This window comes from Arachis ipaensis, chromosome B05 (assembly GCF_000816755.2).
Source record: "Arachis ipaensis cultivar K30076 chromosome B05, Araip1.1, whole genome shotgun sequence".
NCBI lineage: Eukaryota > Viridiplantae > Streptophyta > Magnoliopsida > Fabales > Fabaceae > Arachis > Arachis ipaensis.
The window spans coordinates 20,707,959-20,730,150 of NC_029789.2; the positions used below are offsets into that span (position 1 = coordinate 20,707,959).

Consider the following 22,192-nt stretch of genomic DNA (forward strand, 5'->3'; position numbering starts at 1 on the left):
GAGAGAGAGAGAGAGAGAGAGAGAGTGTGTGTATGTGGGTCTTTCAAAATATGAGGAGAGGGCACATGATTTCAATTCAGGACAAATTTACTATAGGATTTACTGGCGGATAAATCCAACCGTAATGCATTGCGCATGACCAAAACACAATATTCCATTAGTTGAGTTTTATTGGCGGATAAATCCACTGGTAATTTCAACGATAATGATCGTGCCGATTTTTTCTCTCTAAATATCAGCGAATTTACCATTCGACGAATTTATTGTCAAATCTAAAGGTAAATCCGCCACTAAATCTGACAGTATTCAATGTTTTTCTTGTAGCGCCACTCGGTCCGACGCCGCCATCAGAGCATAACCAGTGCGCGGTTTGCCAATAAGGGGTCGCAGGTGAGGCAGATGCCTTGCAAACACGTCTATGGCAGGGGGCAGTGGCGGCGATGGTTCGAGGTCTGGCAGTGGCAGTGGCAACAGCAGTGACATGCTTGGCAGTGGTGATGAAAGTTATCGGGGGAGGCGCGACAACGTCCATACGCGTCAACATCCATGCGATAGCAACCATGGCGTCTGATGATGGTCATGGGAGCGAAGCACGAGGCTTGGTCTTGACTCCTTGTAGCAAGTGACTAAAGTTCATCTTTGATGACGATGTGTCTTGGTCTGCAAATTTGATGGTGAAGAAGAGGTGGGTGGGTCTCAGGATGGGTTGGGTTTCATGCGGGTTCTGATTGTGGTCGGTCAGTTCTCTGGCAGTATCGAACCATAGCTGAGCTCTTGCGCTCGTCCTCTTTGGTTACCCCATTGATGAAATTGAAGAACCTCGGCGTCGAGGACTCGTAGGTCTTATCGATCATGGTTATAGTGGTGCTGTTGCCATCACCGATGCTACTGCTTCCAGTTTCCTCCGTTGCCATTACTGCCATGTCCAATTTATTTGAACACAACCTCGAATTGAGGTGAAAGAGGGTTTTTCTTTCCTCTGAGTTTAGGTGTCTCTAGCTTAGATAAACAGAGAGAAAATAGAGAGCGGGTGTGTTTATTTTCTTGCTTGCTATCGAAGAAAGATGGAGAGGGAGAAACGGTGACTTTCACTCTCCCACCTCAACGATGCGTTTTGTGCGCTATACCCTTAAACGGCATCGTGTTGGTGGTAAGGATAGGGACCGATTTGTTCATCTGGACACTTGTACACATTATCGGATACTCTGAAAATTAAATATGCCACTTCAATATTTTTCGTTGCCACAAACGGAAAAGCGTGCCAGAGACTATTAGGTAGCGTTTGGTTACTGTCCATGTCCCTCTAAGATATAGACACAGTAACACACTTCCTCCGTTTAGTTTGGTTAGACACAAAAATTTAATGGACATAGATGGACATAAATACGCAAAATTTATGTACCATTTATAAGCTAAGACACTAAAACATAGACACAAGACACTGATTTTTTCTCTTTAAATTCTAATTTTAACCTTAAACCCTAATAACGTTTCTTCCTCTCTTTCATTCCCTCTTCCTTCCTCCATCTTCTTCTGCCTCTATCTATATCCTCTTCCCTCAATCACTCATCCCTCTGTCACCGCCGCTGTTGCCACTCCTCAAGATCTGTCGCCCACCATTAAAACCGTCATCGCGCCGTCGCTGTCCAAGTCGTCGTGTCGTTGCAGAACCATCATCTATCGTCCACCCCTCGCAACCCAGCATTGCATATCGCGTCGCCCTATCATTGCATATCATCACTGCCACGGGTCTCATGGTGGTGATGGGTCTCATTACTTCACAGCCACGGTCTCACGGCTTTTTCACTATAATTTTTCAAATCTATTCCAGCTCTCTCTGTTTTCTTTTATTTTTGTTAGATCTGCACTTTCTTCGACTCTCATTACATCCTTTTCATCTTCATTTTTGTTTTTTTTTTTAATTGTGGATTAGTGTTTGATTTTTAAAAGATAATTACTAAATTTTTTGCTCTGATTCATTTTTTAGTTTAAATTATTGAAGTAATGATTAAATTTTGCTGATGATATTAATTTGGACTAAAGTTGAAAAATTAACATTAATGGTGAAAATAAGTGATAACGATAGTGACAGTAGTGGTCATGTTTAGGATAAAATAGACATTTAAATTAGAGAATTATGTCTTGTATAACATCACCAAATATAATAAAAAAAATTTGTGTACATCTATGTCTATGTCTATTTGTGTATTTATGTTTGTGTCTCTGTATCTAAAGAATACCAACCAAACACAGTTTGACGTAAAAAAAATATTAGAAATTGTTCTACTGTTAATCTTTTTGAAGGACTAAAATGTTGTTTTTAAAATTTTCGAAAACTGATTTGAATAATTACTCTAAATAATATTAGCCATAATCAATAACTGAAATTTATTTTTTTTAGAGATATTCTCCACATCCAAACAATTTTGGCATCCAAGCTCATCCAAGTAATTTTAGGTATGCGCTTTTTCTATTTTTCTTCTTTCCTCACGCTTCTTCTCTTCTTCTTCTCTTTTTCCCGTGCTTCTCATGCTCATTTACGCACGAAGCGTCTTCTTCTTCCTCGCCTTCTTCTTCGCGTTCCTCCTCCTCCTCCTCCTCATTCTCTTCCTTTTTTTCGCGTTCCTTCTTCTTCATATGTTTTCTCCTTATCGTCATTTTTTTGTTATTATTGCTGCTATATTTTTTTGTCTTTCCCTCCTCTCCTTGATGAAGAAGCAGTAGAAGGTAAGGAGGAAGAGTTTTGAATTGTACAGAACAGAAATGAACCGAACATGTTATTATGGTGAAACAATTGTATAGTACTAAATGAATGGAATATTATCCATTATATAAATTCGAATTCGAACAGCTTTCTGCGTAATGAACTGCACACGTACTCATAGTGAAACAATTGTATAGTATTGAGTGAACGAAACATAATCCATTATATAAAATCAAATTCGAACAACTTTCTGCATAATAAATCGAAACACATACTCATGGTAAAACAATTGTATAGTACTGAGTGAACGAAACATAATCCATTATATAAAATCAAATTCGAACAGCTTTTTGCATAATGAACCGAACACGTACTTATGGTAAAATAATTGTATAGTACTAACTGAACAAAACATAATCCATTATATAAAATTAAATTCGAAATACCTCTGTCTATAATTTAGAGATTATCAATTCAATTCAAGTTAATAATTACAATCCATTCAATTCGATTGAAAAATAATCTATTAGCAAAATGTTGGTGTTGTTGGTGATAACGATAACAAAAGAAAAAGAGGAGAAGGAGAAGCAGAAGAAGACTCTGCGTGCGCAAAAGAGAAGGAAGTATTCATGAATTTGAGAAAGAGAAGAAAATGATGTATAATTGTATATGTATTTAAAAGAAGAAGAAGAAGCACGAAAAAAAGAAGAAAAAGAAGTGCGTAATAACGTTCTTTTTGTTGCGATAAGGATAAAAATGGATGACCATGAGCATATCATATTTTCCATGCTGAATGGCTACATTATCAATGTCCTTATATTTAATGATAGTTGAAAATTATAGCCTCCTTGCATGTATAAATAGACATCCTCAGTGCATGATATGAACACTACGATTTAACTGTGCATACTACTCATTTTATTATTATTTGTTTTTGAAGAGAATGGCAAGGATATGTAATGAAGATGTATGCCTTGCGGATAGTGCAAGTTCGCACACTATTCTCAAAAGTGATATATATTTTACCCATCTTGTGCCAAAAGAGGAATATGTTAACACTATTATTGGAACAGGCAATGTGATAGAAGGCTCCGGAAGAGCTATAATTTTGTTTCCTGGAGGAACAAAATTTATAATAAATAATGCACTATTATCTACCAAGTCTCTGAGAAACTTGTTGAGTTTCAAAGATATTCGCCGAAATGGATATCATGTTGAGACGATGAATGAGGGAAATCATGAGTATTTATGCATCACAACTCATGATTCAAATAAGAAAGTTATATTAGAAAAATTACCCTCACTTTCATCTGGGTTGTATTATACCAAGATTAGTGCAATTGAATCACATGCCACTGTAAACCAGAAGTTTACTAACTCAAATGAGTTCATAACTTGGCACGACCGATTGGGTCATCCGGGAACAACCATGATGAGAAGAATTATTGAAAACTCTCATGAACATTCACTAAAGAACCAGCGTGAACTAGAAGTTCAAAAGATTATACATTTGCAAAGAATAGCAAATGAATTGCCTGATGCATTTTCCGATACAAAGAGGATAACCAAATCTTATATACCAGCGGAAAATGCCCCAATTCGAATTGATGTCCCAGTAGGACAAGTAGCTACTGAAGCGAATTCACGCCAGAAGTGTGGCAGGGCGGAAAATGTCCCAATTCGAATTGATGTCCCAGTAGGAAAAATAGCCACTGAAGCAAATACACGCCAGAAGCGTGGCAGGCCTGTCGGTTCCAAAGACAAAAATCCTCGAAATCCTCTCCTTAATGGTCATCCAAGGGGGAGTGTTGCGATAAGGATAAAAATGGATGACCATGAGCAGATCATATTTTCCATGCTGAATGGCTACATTATCAATGTCCTTATATTTAATGATAGTTGAAAATTATAGCCTCCTTGCATGTATAAATAGACATCCTCAGTGCATGATATGAACACTACAAGCAATAACAAAATACTATTCTCCCTTCCTTTTCATACAAATAAATCAATCTTATTTTATGCTGCAATCAAATACTCTTCTTCTTATATTTCTACTACAATTCTTTCTCTTCTTTTATTTTATAAGTATTTTAAATTCTATTTTCTATTACTCTTTACATATAATATTAATAGCAATATTAATCATCTTTATTATATTGCATTTGTAATAATAAACAAATGCGATTCTCTCTCTCTTTATTTTTAATACTTCTTTCTATCTTTGTATATATATACACATTACAACATATAATATTATTATATATATATAAATTATTATTGGGCTAATTATTTTAATACTAGAGTCTTCTATTTGTACATCTCTATTATATATCTTTTATTTCACAACACTTTTAAAGAAAAAGTGATTTTTGTTAATGTTTGACGTACTTAGATAAAACTTGAATAAATAAATGTTTGGATGTGTATCATAATCCTTTCTTTTACAGTTTTACGGTTTTACCACAACAGTTTTATATAATCACGTGCGTTAATATGCAAGTGTTTTACAAATTACAATCGTAGTTGTATTGCGACGAAACCAAAGCAAAGTATAAACCCCTGACGGAGTTTACGACGGAGTCCCATTAAAACCCACATCAGCAATGGCGCAAAGTTCAAAGCTTTGAGTTCCGCATTATTTAGACTTTGACCTTTTTTTTTTTTGCCTCTTCCAACAAAAAACAAGTTTGCCTCACACTTTCTGTGGTCACCATGGCCGCGGCGGCGCGCGATCTGAGTCTTGTTTCGCAATTTTGCGTTGCCGGAAGCCGTCTAGCTGCTTTGGGAAAGTGTGGGGTTCATCTGTTGAAGAAAGGGAGAAGGGGAAATGCTGGGTTCAAGGTTCGTGCAGCTGTGCAACTGGGTTCTGAGAGTGAAAAGGCAACTAAGCCATTGGAGAAGACTTTTGGGATGGATGTGGTTTCAGAAGTGGGTTTGAGAGAGAAGGGCTTCATGGGTTTGAGGAAGACGAAGCTCGTTTGCACCATTGGCCCTGCTTGCTCCTCACTCAACGATCTGGAGAAGCTTGCATTGGCCGGTATGAACGTTGCGAGGCTCAACATGTGCCATGGCTCCAGGGACTGGCACCGTGACGTCATCAGGAAGATCAAAATGTTGAATGAGGACAAGGGTTTCTCTATTTCTCTCATGATTGATACTGAGGGTAGCCAGATCCATGTTGTTGATCATGGTGCTCCTTCCTCTCTCAAAGTTGAGGTTAGTTCTTATAATTTGGAACACCATGAAACATCCAACACTCTTTAAGAAATGTTTCTTCTTTCTTGTTTGTTTCACTGTCAGGAAGATTCTATTTGGCTCTTTACTGCTAAAAATATTGAGGGTTCTCGTCCGTTCACCGTTCAAGCCAACTACGAACGCTTTTCTGAAGGTGCTAATCTTGTGGCCAATCAAAACCTTAACTTTCTTTCACAACAAATTTTCTTTATTATATTGGTGAGCTTGTTAGTGATAACCAGGTATTGAAGTGGGCGATGAAGTTGTTATTGATGGTGGAATGGCATGCTTTGTGGTTTTTGAAAAGACTGGAAATGATTTGCATTGCAAGTGCATAGATCCAGGTCTTTTTCTTCCTGGAGCCAAATTTAGTTTCTGGAGAGATGGAAAGCTTGTACGAAGGAATCACAGGCTCCCCACCCTGTCCACGAAGGTATTCATTTTTCACCTTCCATTATTCAGAACCCAGCATTTCCTGTAAAACAATAATCGTTCTCTTAGATTGCATGTGTTTCTCATATATTCAGGTTGTTTAATGCACAGGATTGGGCTGATATTGATTTTGGTATCTCCGAGGGAGTTGACTTCTTTGCCTTGTCCTTTGTCAATCATGCTGATTCTGTTCAACATCTGAAGAACTACCTCTCTACTAAATCAACCAAGTAAGAAAGCACAAATTTATAAAAGGGTTATTATGTACAGTTCTATCCATATTAAGAACCACTCTAGGAATTTGTCACAAGGGAGGCATTAGATCCATTGTTTTGCATTACTCACCATACATCATGGGGCTTTTCATTCACTGAAATGTCCTTATCAATCCGATGTGTCATTTTCCATATTTTATTACTTGATATCATTCAGGTTGCAACTGTTACCAGTCTCATAAGTTTATGTTTTGAATCTCTTATGAGAAATTGGCTTGTTCAGCACTTTTTCTAGATTAAGCACCAATGCATTGCTAGATTTATAATATCAATCAGGTCCCTCCCTGTCATTACTGCATGATAGTTGTTCTGAACATCCTATTCATATCATGGTTAATTCCCTCATATTGTCTTAACTCTAAACATCGTTGCCTATTCTGCTTAAAAAAAAAGCTTTGTAATTTTAACTCAAATCTCATTGGGATGAGATTTCTTAATTTATCAATTTATTGTGATTGGAATATTAATATCATGAATCATAAATGGTCATTGAAGATCCATCAAAGTATTAGCAAAAATAGAGAGCTTAGAATCCCTTCATAATCTGAAGGAAATAGTACAAGCTTCCGATGGAATCATGGTAGCTCGTGGTGACCTTGGAGTTGAAATACCACTGGAACAGATTCCCACAGTTCAAGAGGATATAATTTACATTTGTAGACAATTAAACAAGCCAGTCATTGTAGCATCTCAACTTCTTGAGTCAATGGTTGAATACCCAACACCAACACGGGCCGAGGTAAGCGAATCACATTATTCAGTCAATTTGGTCGAAGGGAATCATATCAAATTGATAGCATTTGGTTTTATGCAATAAGGTAGCAGATGTTTCTGAAGCAGTTCGACAGTATGCTGATGCTTTGATGTTGTCTGGTGAGTCAGCCATTGGATCATATGGACAAAAGGCTCTTGCAGTCCTAGATATGACAAGCACCAGAATCGAATCATGGGCCAGAGAGGAAAACAGGCAAAGCCTTCTCAATCACTATCAACTTGGAGTTTCTTTACCAGATCGCACTGCCGAGCAGATATGCAATTGTGCTGTTGAAATGGGTAATTCCATGCAGTTCTTCTTGCAACTTGTGATTAAAATAGTTTAGTATACAATGAATTCATCTTCTTGCGAAATGTAGTACTATCTTATGTTTGTACGTGTATGCATTGTTTGCAGCCAACAATCTTGGTGTTGATGCCATATTTGTGTACACAAAGCATGGATACATGGCATCACTTCTATCACGAAATCGTCCCAATCCTCCAATATTTGCATTCACAAAGGACGAAAGTACCATAATGGCTCTCAACTTAAATTGGGGTGTTGTACCCTTCCAGGTTGACCTGTCAGATGATACAGAATCCAACATCTCAAAATCCATCGAGTTCATGAAATCCAGAGGACTTATCATGCATGGGGATGTTGTTTTGGTGGTGTCGGATGTTGCTCCGACACGCGCAACTCCGATGGCTTCCCAGTCAATTCAGGTGAAGACCATTGTCTGAGACGGAGAGGCTATGTTGTAGTATTGTTATACTGGGTACTTACTATGTAATTTATAGACCTTATTTTTAGTATGCCTTGACAGTTTATCTTCATTTCGAGAACCGACTTTCAGCACTAGTCGTTTGTACTTTATGTTATGCCCATTTTACTTTCTGCAATGATATTTAATATTAACAACTATTAGTATGAATTGCATGATGGATGGACTTACTTGCCTTGAGCAATTTTTCAATGTTAAAATAATTAGTAGCATACTGGTTTACACGCAAATTGAATCCAAGCATCATTCGATCCCAATTTTTTGAGTAAAACCTCTCTCCAGTACCTAACCATTTACGAAAAGGACCTGGTCCTTATTCATTCTCTCGGTTCTTATTCATTCTCTCCGTGTGATCGAAAGGATCCTCTTGTCGATTTTCGAATAAAAAGTAACCGGAAGAGCCTAATAATTAGGGGTAGGGCTGCACATGGATCGGATAATATTTGCATATCCGCAGTAATTATTTGCATCCGATCCGAATTTTGCGGATATTATCCGATCCGCAGAGCCATTGGATCGGATCAGATCCGATCCGCACTATGGTAGGATCGGATTGCGGATTTGGCAGTGATATCCGCGGATCCGATCCGCAAATCCGCATATCCGCACATCACATATAAGTAGCATAGTTTAAGAAAATAAACCCTAATGTGATATGAATTTTAGTGTGTTATTTTATAAATTTTATGATATCTTGTTTTTTATTTTTTATGTTGTACTTCGACTTAGAATAATCAAACTTAAATCTTGTGTTATTATTTTTTTTTGTTATTCATGAGAACTTTTATTGATAATATTTTAGAATTAAATATGTTTAAACAAGTGAAAAATGAATCTTTTTTTGTAAAAACAGCCAAATGGAATTTGAAAACATTTTTTTTTGAATTATGCAGATATATCCGATATTCGATCCGATCCGATCCGCAAATCCGGCCTGAAAAATTGCGGATATCGTATCCGATCCAATCCGATGAGTGCAGTGCGGATCGGATAGAATTTTAGGCTATATCCGATCCGTGTGCAGCTCTAATCAGGGGACGCCAAAAGAGCATTGCGATCACACGGAGAGAATGGATAAGGATCGTGTTTATTTTTTAATGGTCAAGGGATGACAGATCTTTTTCATAAATGGTTAGAGGTCGGGGAGATGTTTTACTCATTTTTTTATGAATCTTATTGGAATTCTTTGTGGAGAATGTGAGTGTGTTTAACAAACGCGTTGTGAGGAGAGAAGCGCGTTTGAGCTTTTTGAAAATTTCAACTTTATGTTTGACAATTTTTATCTTTAATGATTAGCTTCTATGTTTCACATTCATGGTTGCTGATTATCCTTAGAAAATTAGGTGAAAAATTTATTTCTTTTTTACCAACCCTACCCTTCATCTTCTTCTATAGAAAGGATACCAGTAACTATTACCTTCATTAGTTCTTTGTAGTTCTTTCTACTTCTTCATAATTCTTTGTTCCAATTTTTTTTTATCAAAATCGTTCAAATTTGTTTCAATTACGAGCAAATTGAATATTTTAATTTTTTTAATTATTTTTAGTACTCATTTTCATATTTTAATTTTTATGTTTTTTAATTATATTTTTATTTATATTTTTTATTTATATGATAAATATTTTTATATTATAAATTTCTCATCTTATATATGTTTTTACGAGTTTTTTTATCATTTACTATACTATTTTTTATATGTATACTTTTTATGAAATTTATTTTTTTTGTTTGGCTTTGTTCATATAATTTTTTATTTATTTTATTGTATTTCTTTTATTCATATGACAAATGTTATTGACTTTTTTTTATGATATTTTTATTATTTTTTGTTCATATGAATTCTTTTTTTTATCCTTTACTGCATTGTATTTATGTTGTGTATGAATTTTTTTATTTTTTATTTAATTTTATTCATATGAATTTTATTTACTTTTTATTGTATTTTTTTGTTCATATGATATATGTTGTTGGTTTTATGTAGGGCTGGAAGTGAGTCAAGCCAGCTCATGAGCCAGCTCGAGCTCGACTCGTTAACAGCTCGATAAGCTAAGCTCGTGAGCTAGTGAGCCAAGCTTGAGCCTGTAATTGAGCTCATAAATTAAATGAGCCGAGCTTGAGCTTGGATAAGCTCAGCTCATTAGCTCGTGAGCTGGCTCGATTATATATATATATATAATATTTATATTTATTTTTTACATATAATTTTAATATAGGACATAAATAAAAAATTTATAATTTATTGATAGATAAACAATATATAAAATTGATCTTTTCAAATATTTTTTAAAATATATAAGTTATAATTTATTGATATAGAATTATAGATTATGTATTTATGTTTCTCTTATTTGATCCAGCTTGTGAGCTCGAGTCAGCTCGTGAGTTTTTGGTGAGCCGAGCTTGAGCTTAAGAAATAAGCTCGATTGTTAATGAGCCGAGCCGTGAGCCAAGCTCAATTTTCGTGAGCCGAGCTTGAGCTTGGTCTAGCTCGGCTCAGCTCGGCTCACTTCCAGCCCTAGTTTTATGGAATTTTTATTATTTCTTATCTGTATGATTTTTTTCTATTCTTTGATATACTCTATTTTTATTTTGTATTAATTTTTTATTTTTTATTTTGACTTTGTAAAATTTGTAATTGTAATTATTATATACTACATTTATTATCAAAATTTTGTATAATATAAATTATGATCCAATAAAAAAAAGACAAAATAAATAAAAAATTAATTATAAGTAACAATAGAGCCATAAATAATGAAAATTTATAGTCTAAAATAATACTAAATTAAAGAGCACTGACGGTACTAGAAAAATTATAGAATATTTTCTTCTTGCTTGACATTATAAAAGTTATAGTACTCGCTTTTATATTTTTATTTTTTATTGTATTATTTTATTTATATGATAAGCATTTTTTATATTATTTTTTTTAGTGTTCTAATTTTGCATGTATATAAAAATAAATTATTTAAATTGATGTCTCTTTTAGTAATTTTTCATCTAAAAATAATTTTGAGCAATATAATCCAAACAACATTTATTTTATTATAATAAATTTTGATATAAAAATTGTCAAACATAAATCACGTTAACCCAAACTTACTTTTCATCAAAATTAATTTTATACAAACTCTCGTTTACAAACTGTAGTCCAAACACATACTGAATTATTCCAAAAAAAAAATGTTAAATAACCAATATAATTTATTATTTTTCAAAACTCCATTTTTTTTTTTGAGCATTTGAATTGAGCTATAAGTCATTAGCGAAATCTTGATTTTATCACAGGAAATAATAATAATAGTAATATTCGGTTTTCGTTTTATCCCGTGGCCGGTATACGGTTAACGTGAGCCTCAAATTCTGGCCACAAGAAGGGACCATATTCCGCGCACGTTAGACACTTGTCCGCCTGCTACCGCTTCTGTCTCTTCCTTCCTCTAGAAGAGGAGAGACTTTGGTGTTCTGCTTGTTGGCTATGGCTTCCTTGCAACTTTAGAAACCCGCCTTCTCTTCACGTTCGCTTTCTCAATCCAATTTTACCAGAAAATGGAGCGATCTATGGCCCTCAACAGTCAACAGCCAAGGCCTTGAGGTTGCTGCTTCTCTTCTCTTAACACATTCATTTCTTTTAACTGCATATTAGTATTAATTAATTAATTAATTAATAATTGGCATTGTAAGTGTGGCTTCATTGGATCATACTCCTACTTCTATAGTGTGTATTGTACTGAGATCTTAATCAACAAACCTGCTTTGATGAAATTGCTGAAATCACTTGATGTATTTTGTCAGGGATTGGTCCCTCGGGCTAAAGTGCCGTTGACACTTGGAGGAACATTTTTCTTGAAATTTTGGCCATTGATCCTCATAAGTCATAACTGTGGCATCTTTTTCTGCTCTCTACTTTATAAGCAATTTGACTTGACCATCTTTCTTATTTGAACAAGAAAACTTTATAGAGCATTACTTGAGTGTGTGAAACATGTTGCCCTCACTAACTTAATGCAGTTTGTGCATGATGGGAGTAAGATGCAGCTGTTATGTGGATCCATATGAACTCCTCGACGAAGACTCTAAATCCCAGTTTACATACATAGCTCTTAGCTAAGAATCTAGCTCCATGTTGATTTATTTCCTTTTATAATGTATATGAATCACATTTACATAAATAGCTGGAATTGAAATTTGAAATATAAGCAAGCAAAATTGGCAGAAATCTAGATGTCTCCCCGGAAGAAGGGAGCAGAGAGGAAGGAAGAGGAGAAAGTGCCGCCGCCGTTGGGGAAGAGGGTGAGGAAAGAGATGAGCGCAAGGACAATACCCCAAGCAAATCTGGATTCCCCGAGAGGGGTAATCTCGTCCTTTGCAGGCATCTCTTCTCCTCCCCTCAAGAAGGTTGCAAACAAGCCCCATGCCAGACACAGAACGCTCCCACTCAGCCCGCCGATCCCAAGCAACAGCGACGTCCCAAAAGACAAGATTGCAGCTGTGCTTCTCCCAAACATGGCCTGCGCAATGCGCCCTCCCTCTAGTCTCCCGCATGGCAAGAGGTTCAATGACGTCACCACCATCCCCAACAGCCCCGCAAATGCAAGCGGATCCACAGGCACTCCCACTCCCTCCACCGCGTACGGCAGCACATTCCCAAGATCATCCGTGTACGGCCCTATTACCAGCTGGATGAATGACAGCAACGGGTTGTTGTAGAAGAACTGCGGCCTTATGTACAGTGCATTCTCCCCTCCATTGAAGCTTCCATCTGCTACGAATGCCGCTACTGCAAGCACTAGTGATGTCAAATATGCACTCGCTGTTCGGGCCACTGGAATATCAAACAGTGCTTTCTTGTTTGGGAGCAGGCTTTCGTAGTTGTTCATCACTCCCAAGCACCCTGTCCAATTTGATGGAACCAAGAACGACGGGCTCAGTTTCACACCATAACGAGCTGCCGTTACTCTCGTTGCTATCTACACATTAGGAACACATCCATCATCATCATCATCAATTCGTATACAATAGAATAAAATTGACTCTTTCTTACCTCAGAAACGCCTAGAATAGATAAGAACCCACCAAACAAAGGTGCAACATTAGCTATATAATCATCCAATGTTGCGTCCGGTTTGAGGAAGAAGCCACTCATGAGAGCAATTGTCCCAACGGTAGTAACAGATAATGCAATGGCGCTAAGATAGCCCAAGGGATTACTCAGCTTAGTTGACTCAAATTGGAGATCTATTTCTGCTTTGGGTTGCACCACACAAGCCTGAAAATAATGTGTATGAGTATGTATCATGTATGTCTACGTACATTAGTTCATCAATGTGCGTGTACCTGCTTGGTAATGTCATTTGTTTTCTCTTCCATGAACCAAAGGACGACCTCACGGCCAGCAGCATCGGAGAGCTTCTTCTCCAACCTGGGAATGACTTCATCGATGGGTCTCCTCAAGTTGCCGATGAAGATGCCTCCATCTCCGAACCTTCGAACATCGGTTGCAAAGAAAGTGTCAAAGCCAAAGCAACTCTTCAACTGCATTATTAGAAGTAGCAAAAGAGCAGAGTGAGTGAGAGTCATGCATAATGGCAACTTGGCAAGGGTGATTGAGTTGCCTACCTTGTTAAGATCAAGAGCCCTGAAGGTTTGCTCTGCTTTCTCCAACCTCTCCTTTTCCTTGGTTAGAGTATCACGGCGTAAGGTATTCAGAAGAGCCACAAGGGGATTAGTAGCACCGCTTGATTCTCTGCTTAGCTGCTTGAGCTTGGTGTCGGCCCTCTTCTTCTCAAGCTTGATGGCGGCCTCGATCGAAGGGTTGCCCATGAACTTCTTGAACTCCTCATCCGTCTTCCAATCCGTTTCCTGTTCTTGTTTCTCCTTTTGCTCCCCATCTTCTTCTTTGTGGCTCTCATTCGTAGGATTCCCATCAGGGGAAACGGCAACCGCAGTAGCAGAGTCAGAGTCAGAGTCAGAGTTAGAGTCAGCGGAGTGGGTTTGGTGCTGGTAGTCGTCTTGTTTCAGGGAGCAGTTGAGGGGTTTCAACAACGAAGCATGTTTTGAGCGCAGAGAAACGGAAAGATGGCCGTTTCGGTGGCTGAGTGGAAAAACGAAGAGGCTTCTCCCGCATCTGCAACTGTATCTGTATCTGTATGGGATCGAAGAATAGGAAAGAGCAGAAAGAGTTGCCATGGGTGTAGATAGATGATCATATAGTTGAGAATTTGGAGATGAGGGGACATACTTCTACTTGTGCCAAGTTTCACGTATATGTTGGCAAACTCCAGAAGGTTTGAGAATTTTACAGGTGTACACTGCAATCAACTCAGCGACAAATTTCCACACAGCATCTCGGATTTTGATGGTGACACACGCCCCACTTCAATTGGTGGAATTTTCATACTATCCCATCAAATTCTTTACACTTAATTAGAAAAAAATGTGGGTCCATTCCATTTCAATCAACTTGAATTCTTCATAAACCCAACTCAGAAGCAGACAGGTCCAACTACTTTCTTTTCTTTTTTTCCTTGAAACCTTTCCACTGAGGTGCATCTTAAATCTCCAACGGACATTAAATCTAGTTACCTGATTGATTAACCGTATAATGTTAATAAATTCAGTTAGTCATGTTAAGCGTTAATTAAGCCATATTATTGGAAACCAAACGAAGACAAGGCAGTATATGCCTTCTAGATATGAACATGGACCATGGTGTATCTATTTTATTCAAAGTTAAAACTAAAACAAATTAATTGTTTCGCTGATAATGTCATATAAGATGGCATCTCCTATCTCCATTTGTATCTCCCCACTATGTACTATTTGGAACATGTTCCACTCCTGGGATGTGACACAACATTCCGTATAAAAGAGGTCGCTGATACTATTAACTTTTCTCCACTGTTTCCCAAAGAAGCTTAAGTGCTGATCTTTAACACTTAGAATGTCATCTGAATCTGCTTGTATTGAAAGACTTCTGCCTTGGTCTTGCTGTAAATAGAACTCTAACGGTAGCTGGAACCGCTCCCTCTTGTCAACCGCATCCTCTAGTTTATGCTTTCTTGCTGGCCTCAATTTCAGAATATTTGGGTTCAGTAGTAGCTTTCTCAAATAGGTGGAGAACAAGGAGTCTCGAACGAGTTCCGGTGGAGAATTTGGCAGCTGGGATTCTAGACTTGTCTCTGTTCCAATACAACCAAAATTTTGAGAAATGGATCATTATCCTAAATGATAGTACTATTTTGAGACTGTGAGGGGAATGTGGAACCTGCGTTGGGTAGTGACATTCTGCTGATCCGATATGGTTCGTAAGCTATATGCAGCTGCTGTTAGGTTAATGAGTTAGTTTAATGAGTTAGTTTTTGACAAATGATGTTATGATAATGAATCAGTGATTATGTGATTGCATAATGCATAAACATAGGCATATGAATACAACACCTTGTACTTACCTCTGATGTTGTGAATGTCTGAAACACGTCCTCAACTTGGCTCTTAGTATAATAATCAGGAGCAGTTAATGATTTCAATGAAAAGAGCTCATCATCTGTTTGTTTTTTGTCACCGCTGTGGCTGTGGTGTTCATCATCCCAGTCTGAGGGAATGAACTTGTAAAGTAGTGTTCTTAGGATGCCAGTAGCATGTAAGAACCTCTTCCTTATCTTGTGTATATCATCATACTTGAGATGCTTTGCACTACTATTATCAGACTTGCACTTGTTGAACAAGTAACTTCTTTCTATGATGTAATCTTGCAACGAAAACGGCTCTTGTTGTCTTTGAAGATGTTCTTTAAGTGTCTTGGAAACATCCATGTGAATGTGAAGGACAGAAAAGAAGATGTTCACGCTCTGAAAGTGAAAGTGAATGAGAATAGAGAGAGAGAGCATGGCCATGGCTGTGTTAGTTGTAATAGCCTATTATAATTAAAGCAAGGGGTTGGAGTTGGAGTGAGTGAGTAGGGAAGAGCTACTCATGTTTGTGGTGCCATCCTGTCTGTTTATTTCATATATCAAATTTCTTCATTGCTTTGCTTTTTTCTTCTTTTCCATCTTTTATGCTCCTCTGTCCAAATTTCTTATATCTGTTATTCCTTACTCTAAAAGCAATAGTAGCAAGTATTTGTTAATTATTTATACTAGAAATATTAAAATGAACATGTGGGGGTGGGTCTTGATGCAATGAGCAATATACATTATAGTGGTACTTTTATGATCAGGGATTTGGGGAAAGTATGAGTGACATGGGGACGTCATGTTATTGTTTAAGCATCCAAAGGAGGCTCTTAGCCTTCAAAGGTGGGCAAAGACAGATATAAATAGAATCAATGCAGATTTTCTTTCATAAGAAAAAAGACCATTTGAAGTACTTCAAAAAAAATATATTTATTTACTTTTAACGTTGAAGAGAGCAGATATCTGAAATGATCTTCGACATTCGGCAACCTTTTACAGCAGGAGAGACGAGCCTAAAGAAAATGGTTTGTCCTTCCTTGCAGTGTTTGAGGTGCCTCTGACATATCTGAAAGGAAAAGTATCATTAATTCACATTCACTACTTGCCTTGCCGTTGCCGATTGTATTGCCTAACCTCCATCTCTCTCTGAATTTCTATATTATTTATTTTCTTCTTGATACTTGATTCAAATGTTCGTGATATGAAGAGTTCAAGAGTTATTTAAAAGATATTTTAGTTTACATTTTTAAAATATTTTATTTAATGTATTTTAATTTTGTTTATTTAATTACTAGATTGGACCTTATATTTATGGGCTTTAGGGTTTTCTTTGTTTTAACCTAATAAGAGGTTATAAATACCTCTTTGGCTATTGTAGTCGTAGCATAGAATTTTTAGAGGTTTCAAAACCCCTTTTTGGTTTCGTGATGAAACCATGGTGTGGACAATTGAGGTTGAGGAGTCCCTCTACTGTTACATCGGGAAATTGAGTAGAAGGTTGAGGAGTCCCTTCGATTCAATTTCCAAACTATGGCGTTGATAAGTTAGGTTGAGGAGTCCCTTTTTTGTTGCGTCAAGAAATTGGATAGAAAGTAGAGTGATTCTTTTTGTATTCAATTTCAATCTATCTTTTTTATTTAATTTCAATTCTTATCTTGTTTATCCTATTATTTCCGTATCATTTGGTATCAGAGTTTAGGTATTAGATTAATTCTTATTAATCTATATTTGTTCTTCTTTTATCATAAGAAAAAGAGTCCAGTGTTTGTCGCGTCTTTCTTTTTGTTCTTGTGTTCTTGTTTTCATTTGCGTTTCATTATTGTAAAAAAAAAAAAGCATAAAGTGAAAAAAAAAAACAAAAAAAGAAGAAAAAAAAAAAAGAAATTATCTTCCTTATAATTATTGTCCTTTTCATATATTTTTTTTCACCTACAAGATTCGAGGACGAATCTTTTTTGAAGAGGAGGAGAATGATACGTGCTTCAAATGTTCGTGATACGAAGAGTTCAAGACAAGACAAGAATTGAAATTAAATAAAAAAGATAGATTGAAATTGAATACAAAAAGAATCACTCTACTTTCTATCCAATTTCTTGACGCAACAAGAAAGGGACTCCTCGACCTAACTTATCAACGCCATAGTTTGGAAATTGAATCGAAGGGACTCCTCAACCTTCTACTCAATTCCCCGATGTAACAATAGAGGAACTCCTCAACCTCAATTGTCCACACCATGGTTTCATCACGAAACCAAAAAGGGGTTTTGAAACCTCTAAAAATTCTATGCTGCGACTACAATAGCCAAAGAGGTATTTATAACTTCTTGTTAGGTTAAAACAAAGAAAATCCTAAAGCCCATAAACATAAGGCCAATCTAGTAATTAAATAAACAAAACCAAAATACATTAAATAAAATATTCTAAAAATGTACACTAAAATATCTTCTAAATAACTCTTAAACTCTTCGTATCACAAACATTTGAAGCACGTATCATTCTCCTCCTCTACAAAAAAGATTCGTCCTCGAATCTTATAGGTGGAAAAAAAATATATAAAAAGGACAACAATTATAAGGAAGATAATTTCTTTTTTTTTTCTTCTTTTTTTGTTTTTTTTCACTTTATGCTTTTTTTTTTTACAATAATGAAACGCAAATGAAAACAAGAATACAAGAACAAAAAGAAAGACGCGACAAACACTGGACTCTTTTTTTTATGATAAAAGAAGAACAAATATAGATTAATAAGAATTAATCTAATACCCGAGTTCTGATACCAAATGATACGGAAATAATAGGATAAACAAGACAAGAATTGAAATTAAATAAAAAAGATAGATTGAAATTGAATACAAAAAGAATCACTCTACTTTCTATCCAATTTCTTGACGCAACAAGAAATGGACTCCTCAACCTAACTTATCAACGCCATAGTTTGGAAATTGAATCGAAGGGACTCCTCAACCTTCTACTCAATTCCCCGATGTAACAATAGAGTGACTCATCAACCTCAATTGTCCACACCATGGTTTCATCACGAAACCAAAAAGGGGTTTTGAAACATCTAAAAATTCTATGTTGCGACTACAATAGCCAAAGAGGTATTTATAACCTCTTATTAGGTTAAAACAAAGAAAACCCTAAAGCCCATAAACATAAGGCCCAATCTAGTAATTAAATAAACAAAATTAAAATACATTAAATAAAATATTCTAAAAATGTAAACTAAAATATCTTCTAAATAACTATTGAACTCTTCATATCACGAACATTTGAAGCACGTATCACTTCTGGTGTTGTTCTATATTTACTTTTAACATATTTTTCAGTAAATTAAAAAGCAATGTTTAAAATGAGTAATATAAAGCTACAATCACCCACTCACATCGAACCTCTTTTTACACCATCTATACATATCAAGGTCTAAAGAGTTAAAATGAATTGCAGGAAACAAAAAGTATCTCAACATCACAACGTTTTGTACTATTTGCTTGCTATTTTCTGATAACAAACTGCCAAATGGGGTGCAAACACAGAACCTAATGTGGAATTCAGTACAACAAACTGCCAAATGGGGTGCAAACAACACTAACGAAATTCATAAGTTGATCTATATCAAGCGTGTGAGATGATAAAATGTCAACACTGTATTTTTTTAATGTACAACCCCTGACTAACACTCTCATACTTTGGTTTTTGGTGTTAATGATTTTGATGCTTTCTGATTAGAAGAAACTATGTTGGGCCAAAGAAATCTATGTTCCAAGTTCCAAGTTATGGGAGTTTAATCGGCCATACACGAAGTATGACTAAACAGAGAGCTGGAACCATGATAGATATGATACGATTACGATAACTAGGAGATAAGGGATTATATAATATTATCAGATGTAAAACCTTGGTCCGATAATAAAGCAGGAAAAATTTTAAGTGTATATGTGGGGGTTAATGTTCAAATTCGTCCCTGAAAGATTACGCGATCTTCATTTTCGTTCCCGAATGATTTTTTTAATCAAATTAATCCCTGAAAGATAAACTGTTAGTCAAATTAGTTCTTCCGTTAATTGGATGATGACGTGTCATGTTAAGTGCCATGTGGCATGATGACGTGACACGCCACGTGGCAGGTCAGTAACACGTGCACGTCACGTGACAGGTCAGTGACACGTGGCATGCCAGGTGTCACTTGACATATAAAAAAGTTTTTTTATTAGTTAAAATAGTTCTTGAAAGTCCAGACGTAAGTCATTTTCATCCTTCAAATTTTAAAAATTAGTCAAACTAGTCCTTATATAATTTTTTTAATTTTTTCTTCATAAAATTATCTCTCTCATTTAATTCTTCTCAAAATCTCTCTCATTCTTTTCTATTCTAAAACATTTTTCTTACATTACTACATTTTGCTGGACTATATATACATATACTCAAAATTGAAATGTATGTATTTATTAACCTAAACAAAGTTATATGCTCAAAATAAAAATTTATGTATGTTAACCTAAACAAAGTTATACCACTATTTTTTTCTACTACATCTTTTTTTTTTCATTACGATATTACTTATATATAGGATGTAATGGTAGTGATACTTAGAGTCAAAATTCAAGAAGATTGATGATGGGCTTAGAGCGCATGAGAAGTGGGATGAGATTGGAGCGACGAGAGAGGTGCGTGAAGGAGGAGGAAGAGAGAAAGAGGGTGAAGAAGAGGGTTCTTGCCGTAGCTCCCGCCATTACTGTTGTCGTGGCAACACCTTACTATGTTTTCGAGTTTTGAGTATAGAATATTATAATTTGGACAGGGGTATTTTTGATATTGCACAGTTTAAGTGAGATTTAGGTGAGAATTGATTTTGAAATCAGACCAAAGTAAGTCTGATTTGTAAATGAGGGTAAAATGAAAATTGGAATTCTCACCGGAATTCAACTTCATGCTTTTTTTCTATTCCAAAGCAAGGAATAGAATTCAATTCATCTATGATTTCAAATCAGATGCATTCTAAACAGGCTGTTAATTTCACAAATCAATGAGATAAAATGAAATAGGAAATATTATACATATGCATAACACAGGCTACTCCGCACTAGTACATTATATAAATAGATATGCTTCATATTAAAATAAAATTCCTTTTGTTTTAAATGAAATACTTAAAAAATTATATTAGAATATTAAGATTCAAAAAGTGATTCCATAAATCAGTTTTTCAATTATTGAGTTTTACTATATAAATTAAACAATAATAAAAATTATAATTTTAAAAAATTTAAAAGATTTAAAATTTAAAATAATTACTATATTATTTAGTAAAATTTAAAATATTAAATTTTTAAATATATAATCAACAATAATTTGATAAACTCATTTAAATAAAAAAAATTCACATAAAAAATTACAATTTGAAAATGTAAAATTTTAAAATACAAATGACAAAATAACTTTATAAAAATTTAATTATTTTTATTATTTTATATAAAGAGAAATTTTTTTATTAAGGTTTAAAAAATAATATTAAAATTAGTAGTATAAAAAATATTATAAATTTAATATTATAAAAAAATTATATAAGGACTAGTTTGACTAATTTTTAAAATTTGAGGAATGAAAATGACTTACGTCTAGACTTTCAAGGACTATTTTGACTAATAAAAAACTTTTTTATATGTCAAGTGACACGTGACATGTCACGTGTCACTGACCTGTCACGTGGTCATCATGTCATGTGGCACTTAACGTGACACGTCATCATCTAATTGACAGAATAATTAATTTGACTAACAGTTTATCTTTCAGGGACTAATTTGATTAAAAAAATCATTCGGGGACGAAAATAAAAATCGCGTGATCTTTTAGGGACGAATTTGAACATTAAGTTCCGTGATTTTCACAGTTGATTTTAAGTAGTGTATATTATATATATTTTTTCTAATTAAGATCAATGGTTAAAATTATTACAATACCGACATTTGATATTTTAGATATACTTAAAATTCTTTTAAAAAAGCATGTATGTTTTATTTGTGATGGTATATAAAAAGTAGACGAGAAATACTATTTCTATCTCTGAGTATCCAACTCGATCCAACTCGTTTAGATAAGATTAATAATCTGATATGCAGAAAGGTGAGTCAAAAATAAAACGAGTTAAACTACAAATACAGTTATTTTATTATTTTTAATTTTAATATAAATTTATTTTTTTTATTTTATCAGTATAATTATGAAATATAGAATTATTAAATATTGTGTTTGATTGAAAAAAATAAATTTTTTTGGATAGAATTGGATGAAAAACTTTACGGTTCAGATTAAAAATTTTTTGACGATAAAATTAAATTTTAAAAAGATTTGATCTGCAAATAAGATTGAAATAGAGTTTAAATCCTATCCATCACTAGTCCTAATAAAGAGTTGGTTTAATTACTCCGTATGTCTCTGTTATTTTACCAAATTTTCAATTAGATCCTTAAATTTTTTTTTTCAATTGGATTTTTATACCGTTTAATTTTTTTCAATTAAGTCCCTATTGGCGTTAAACGTCTAAAAAACG

At 35.0% G+C, this 22,192-nt stretch overlaps 3 protein-coding genes and 2 long non-coding RNA genes across 6 annotated transcripts; 3 read left to right on the forward strand and 2 right to left on the reverse strand.

The window, feature by feature from the left end:
* On the forward strand, window positions 4-20,529 carry LOC107643293. Its single transcript, XR_001620810.2, has 3 exons — window positions 4-24; window positions 985-989; window positions 20,444-20,529. It is a non-coding gene; the product is annotated as an uncharacterized LOC107643293 (long non-coding RNA).
* LOC107643290 (pyruvate kinase isozyme A, chloroplastic) lies at window positions 5,249-8,359 on the forward strand. Its single transcript, XM_016346887.2, has 7 exons — window positions 5,249-5,923; window positions 6,008-6,095; window positions 6,184-6,374; window positions 6,485-6,603; window positions 7,144-7,387; window positions 7,467-7,701; window positions 7,820-8,359. Exons 1-7 carry the CDS (start codon window positions 5,420-5,422, stop codon window positions 8,146-8,148), a joined length of 1,710 nt encoding a protein of 569 aa, XP_016202373.1. The 5' UTR covers window positions 5,249-5,419; the 3' UTR covers window positions 8,149-8,359.
* Window positions 11,424-12,482, forward strand: LOC110271827. Its single transcript, XR_002362612.1, has 2 exons — window positions 11,424-11,785; window positions 11,986-12,482. It is a non-coding gene; the product is annotated as an uncharacterized LOC110271827 (long non-coding RNA).
* On the reverse strand, window positions 12,307-14,426 carry LOC107643289 (probable zinc metallopeptidase EGY3, chloroplastic). Its single transcript, XM_016346886.2, has 4 exons — window positions 13,810-14,426; window positions 13,528-13,725; window positions 13,235-13,459; window positions 12,307-13,160 (listed from the first exon to the last, which is right to left on the reverse strand). Exons 1-4 carry the CDS (start codon window positions 14,377-14,379, stop codon window positions 12,411-12,413), a joined length of 1,743 nt encoding a protein of 580 aa, XP_016202372.1. The 5' UTR covers window positions 14,380-14,426; the 3' UTR covers window positions 12,307-12,410.
* On the reverse strand, window positions 14,887-16,433 carry LOC107643291. 2 transcript variants are annotated; one of them, XM_021123325.1, is made up of 3 exons: window positions 15,642-16,433; window positions 15,458-15,512; window positions 14,887-15,371 (listed from the first exon to the last, which is right to left on the reverse strand). In XM_021123325.1, exons 1-3 carry the CDS (start codon window positions 16,083-16,085, stop codon window positions 14,929-14,931), a joined length of 942 nt encoding a protein of 313 aa, XP_020978984.1. In that variant the 5' UTR covers window positions 16,086-16,433; the 3' UTR covers window positions 14,887-14,928. The 2 variants fall into 2 exon arrangements, with proteins under 2 accessions (XP_020978984.1, XP_016202374.1); XM_016346888.2 differs by having other exon boundaries at window positions 15,458-15,515.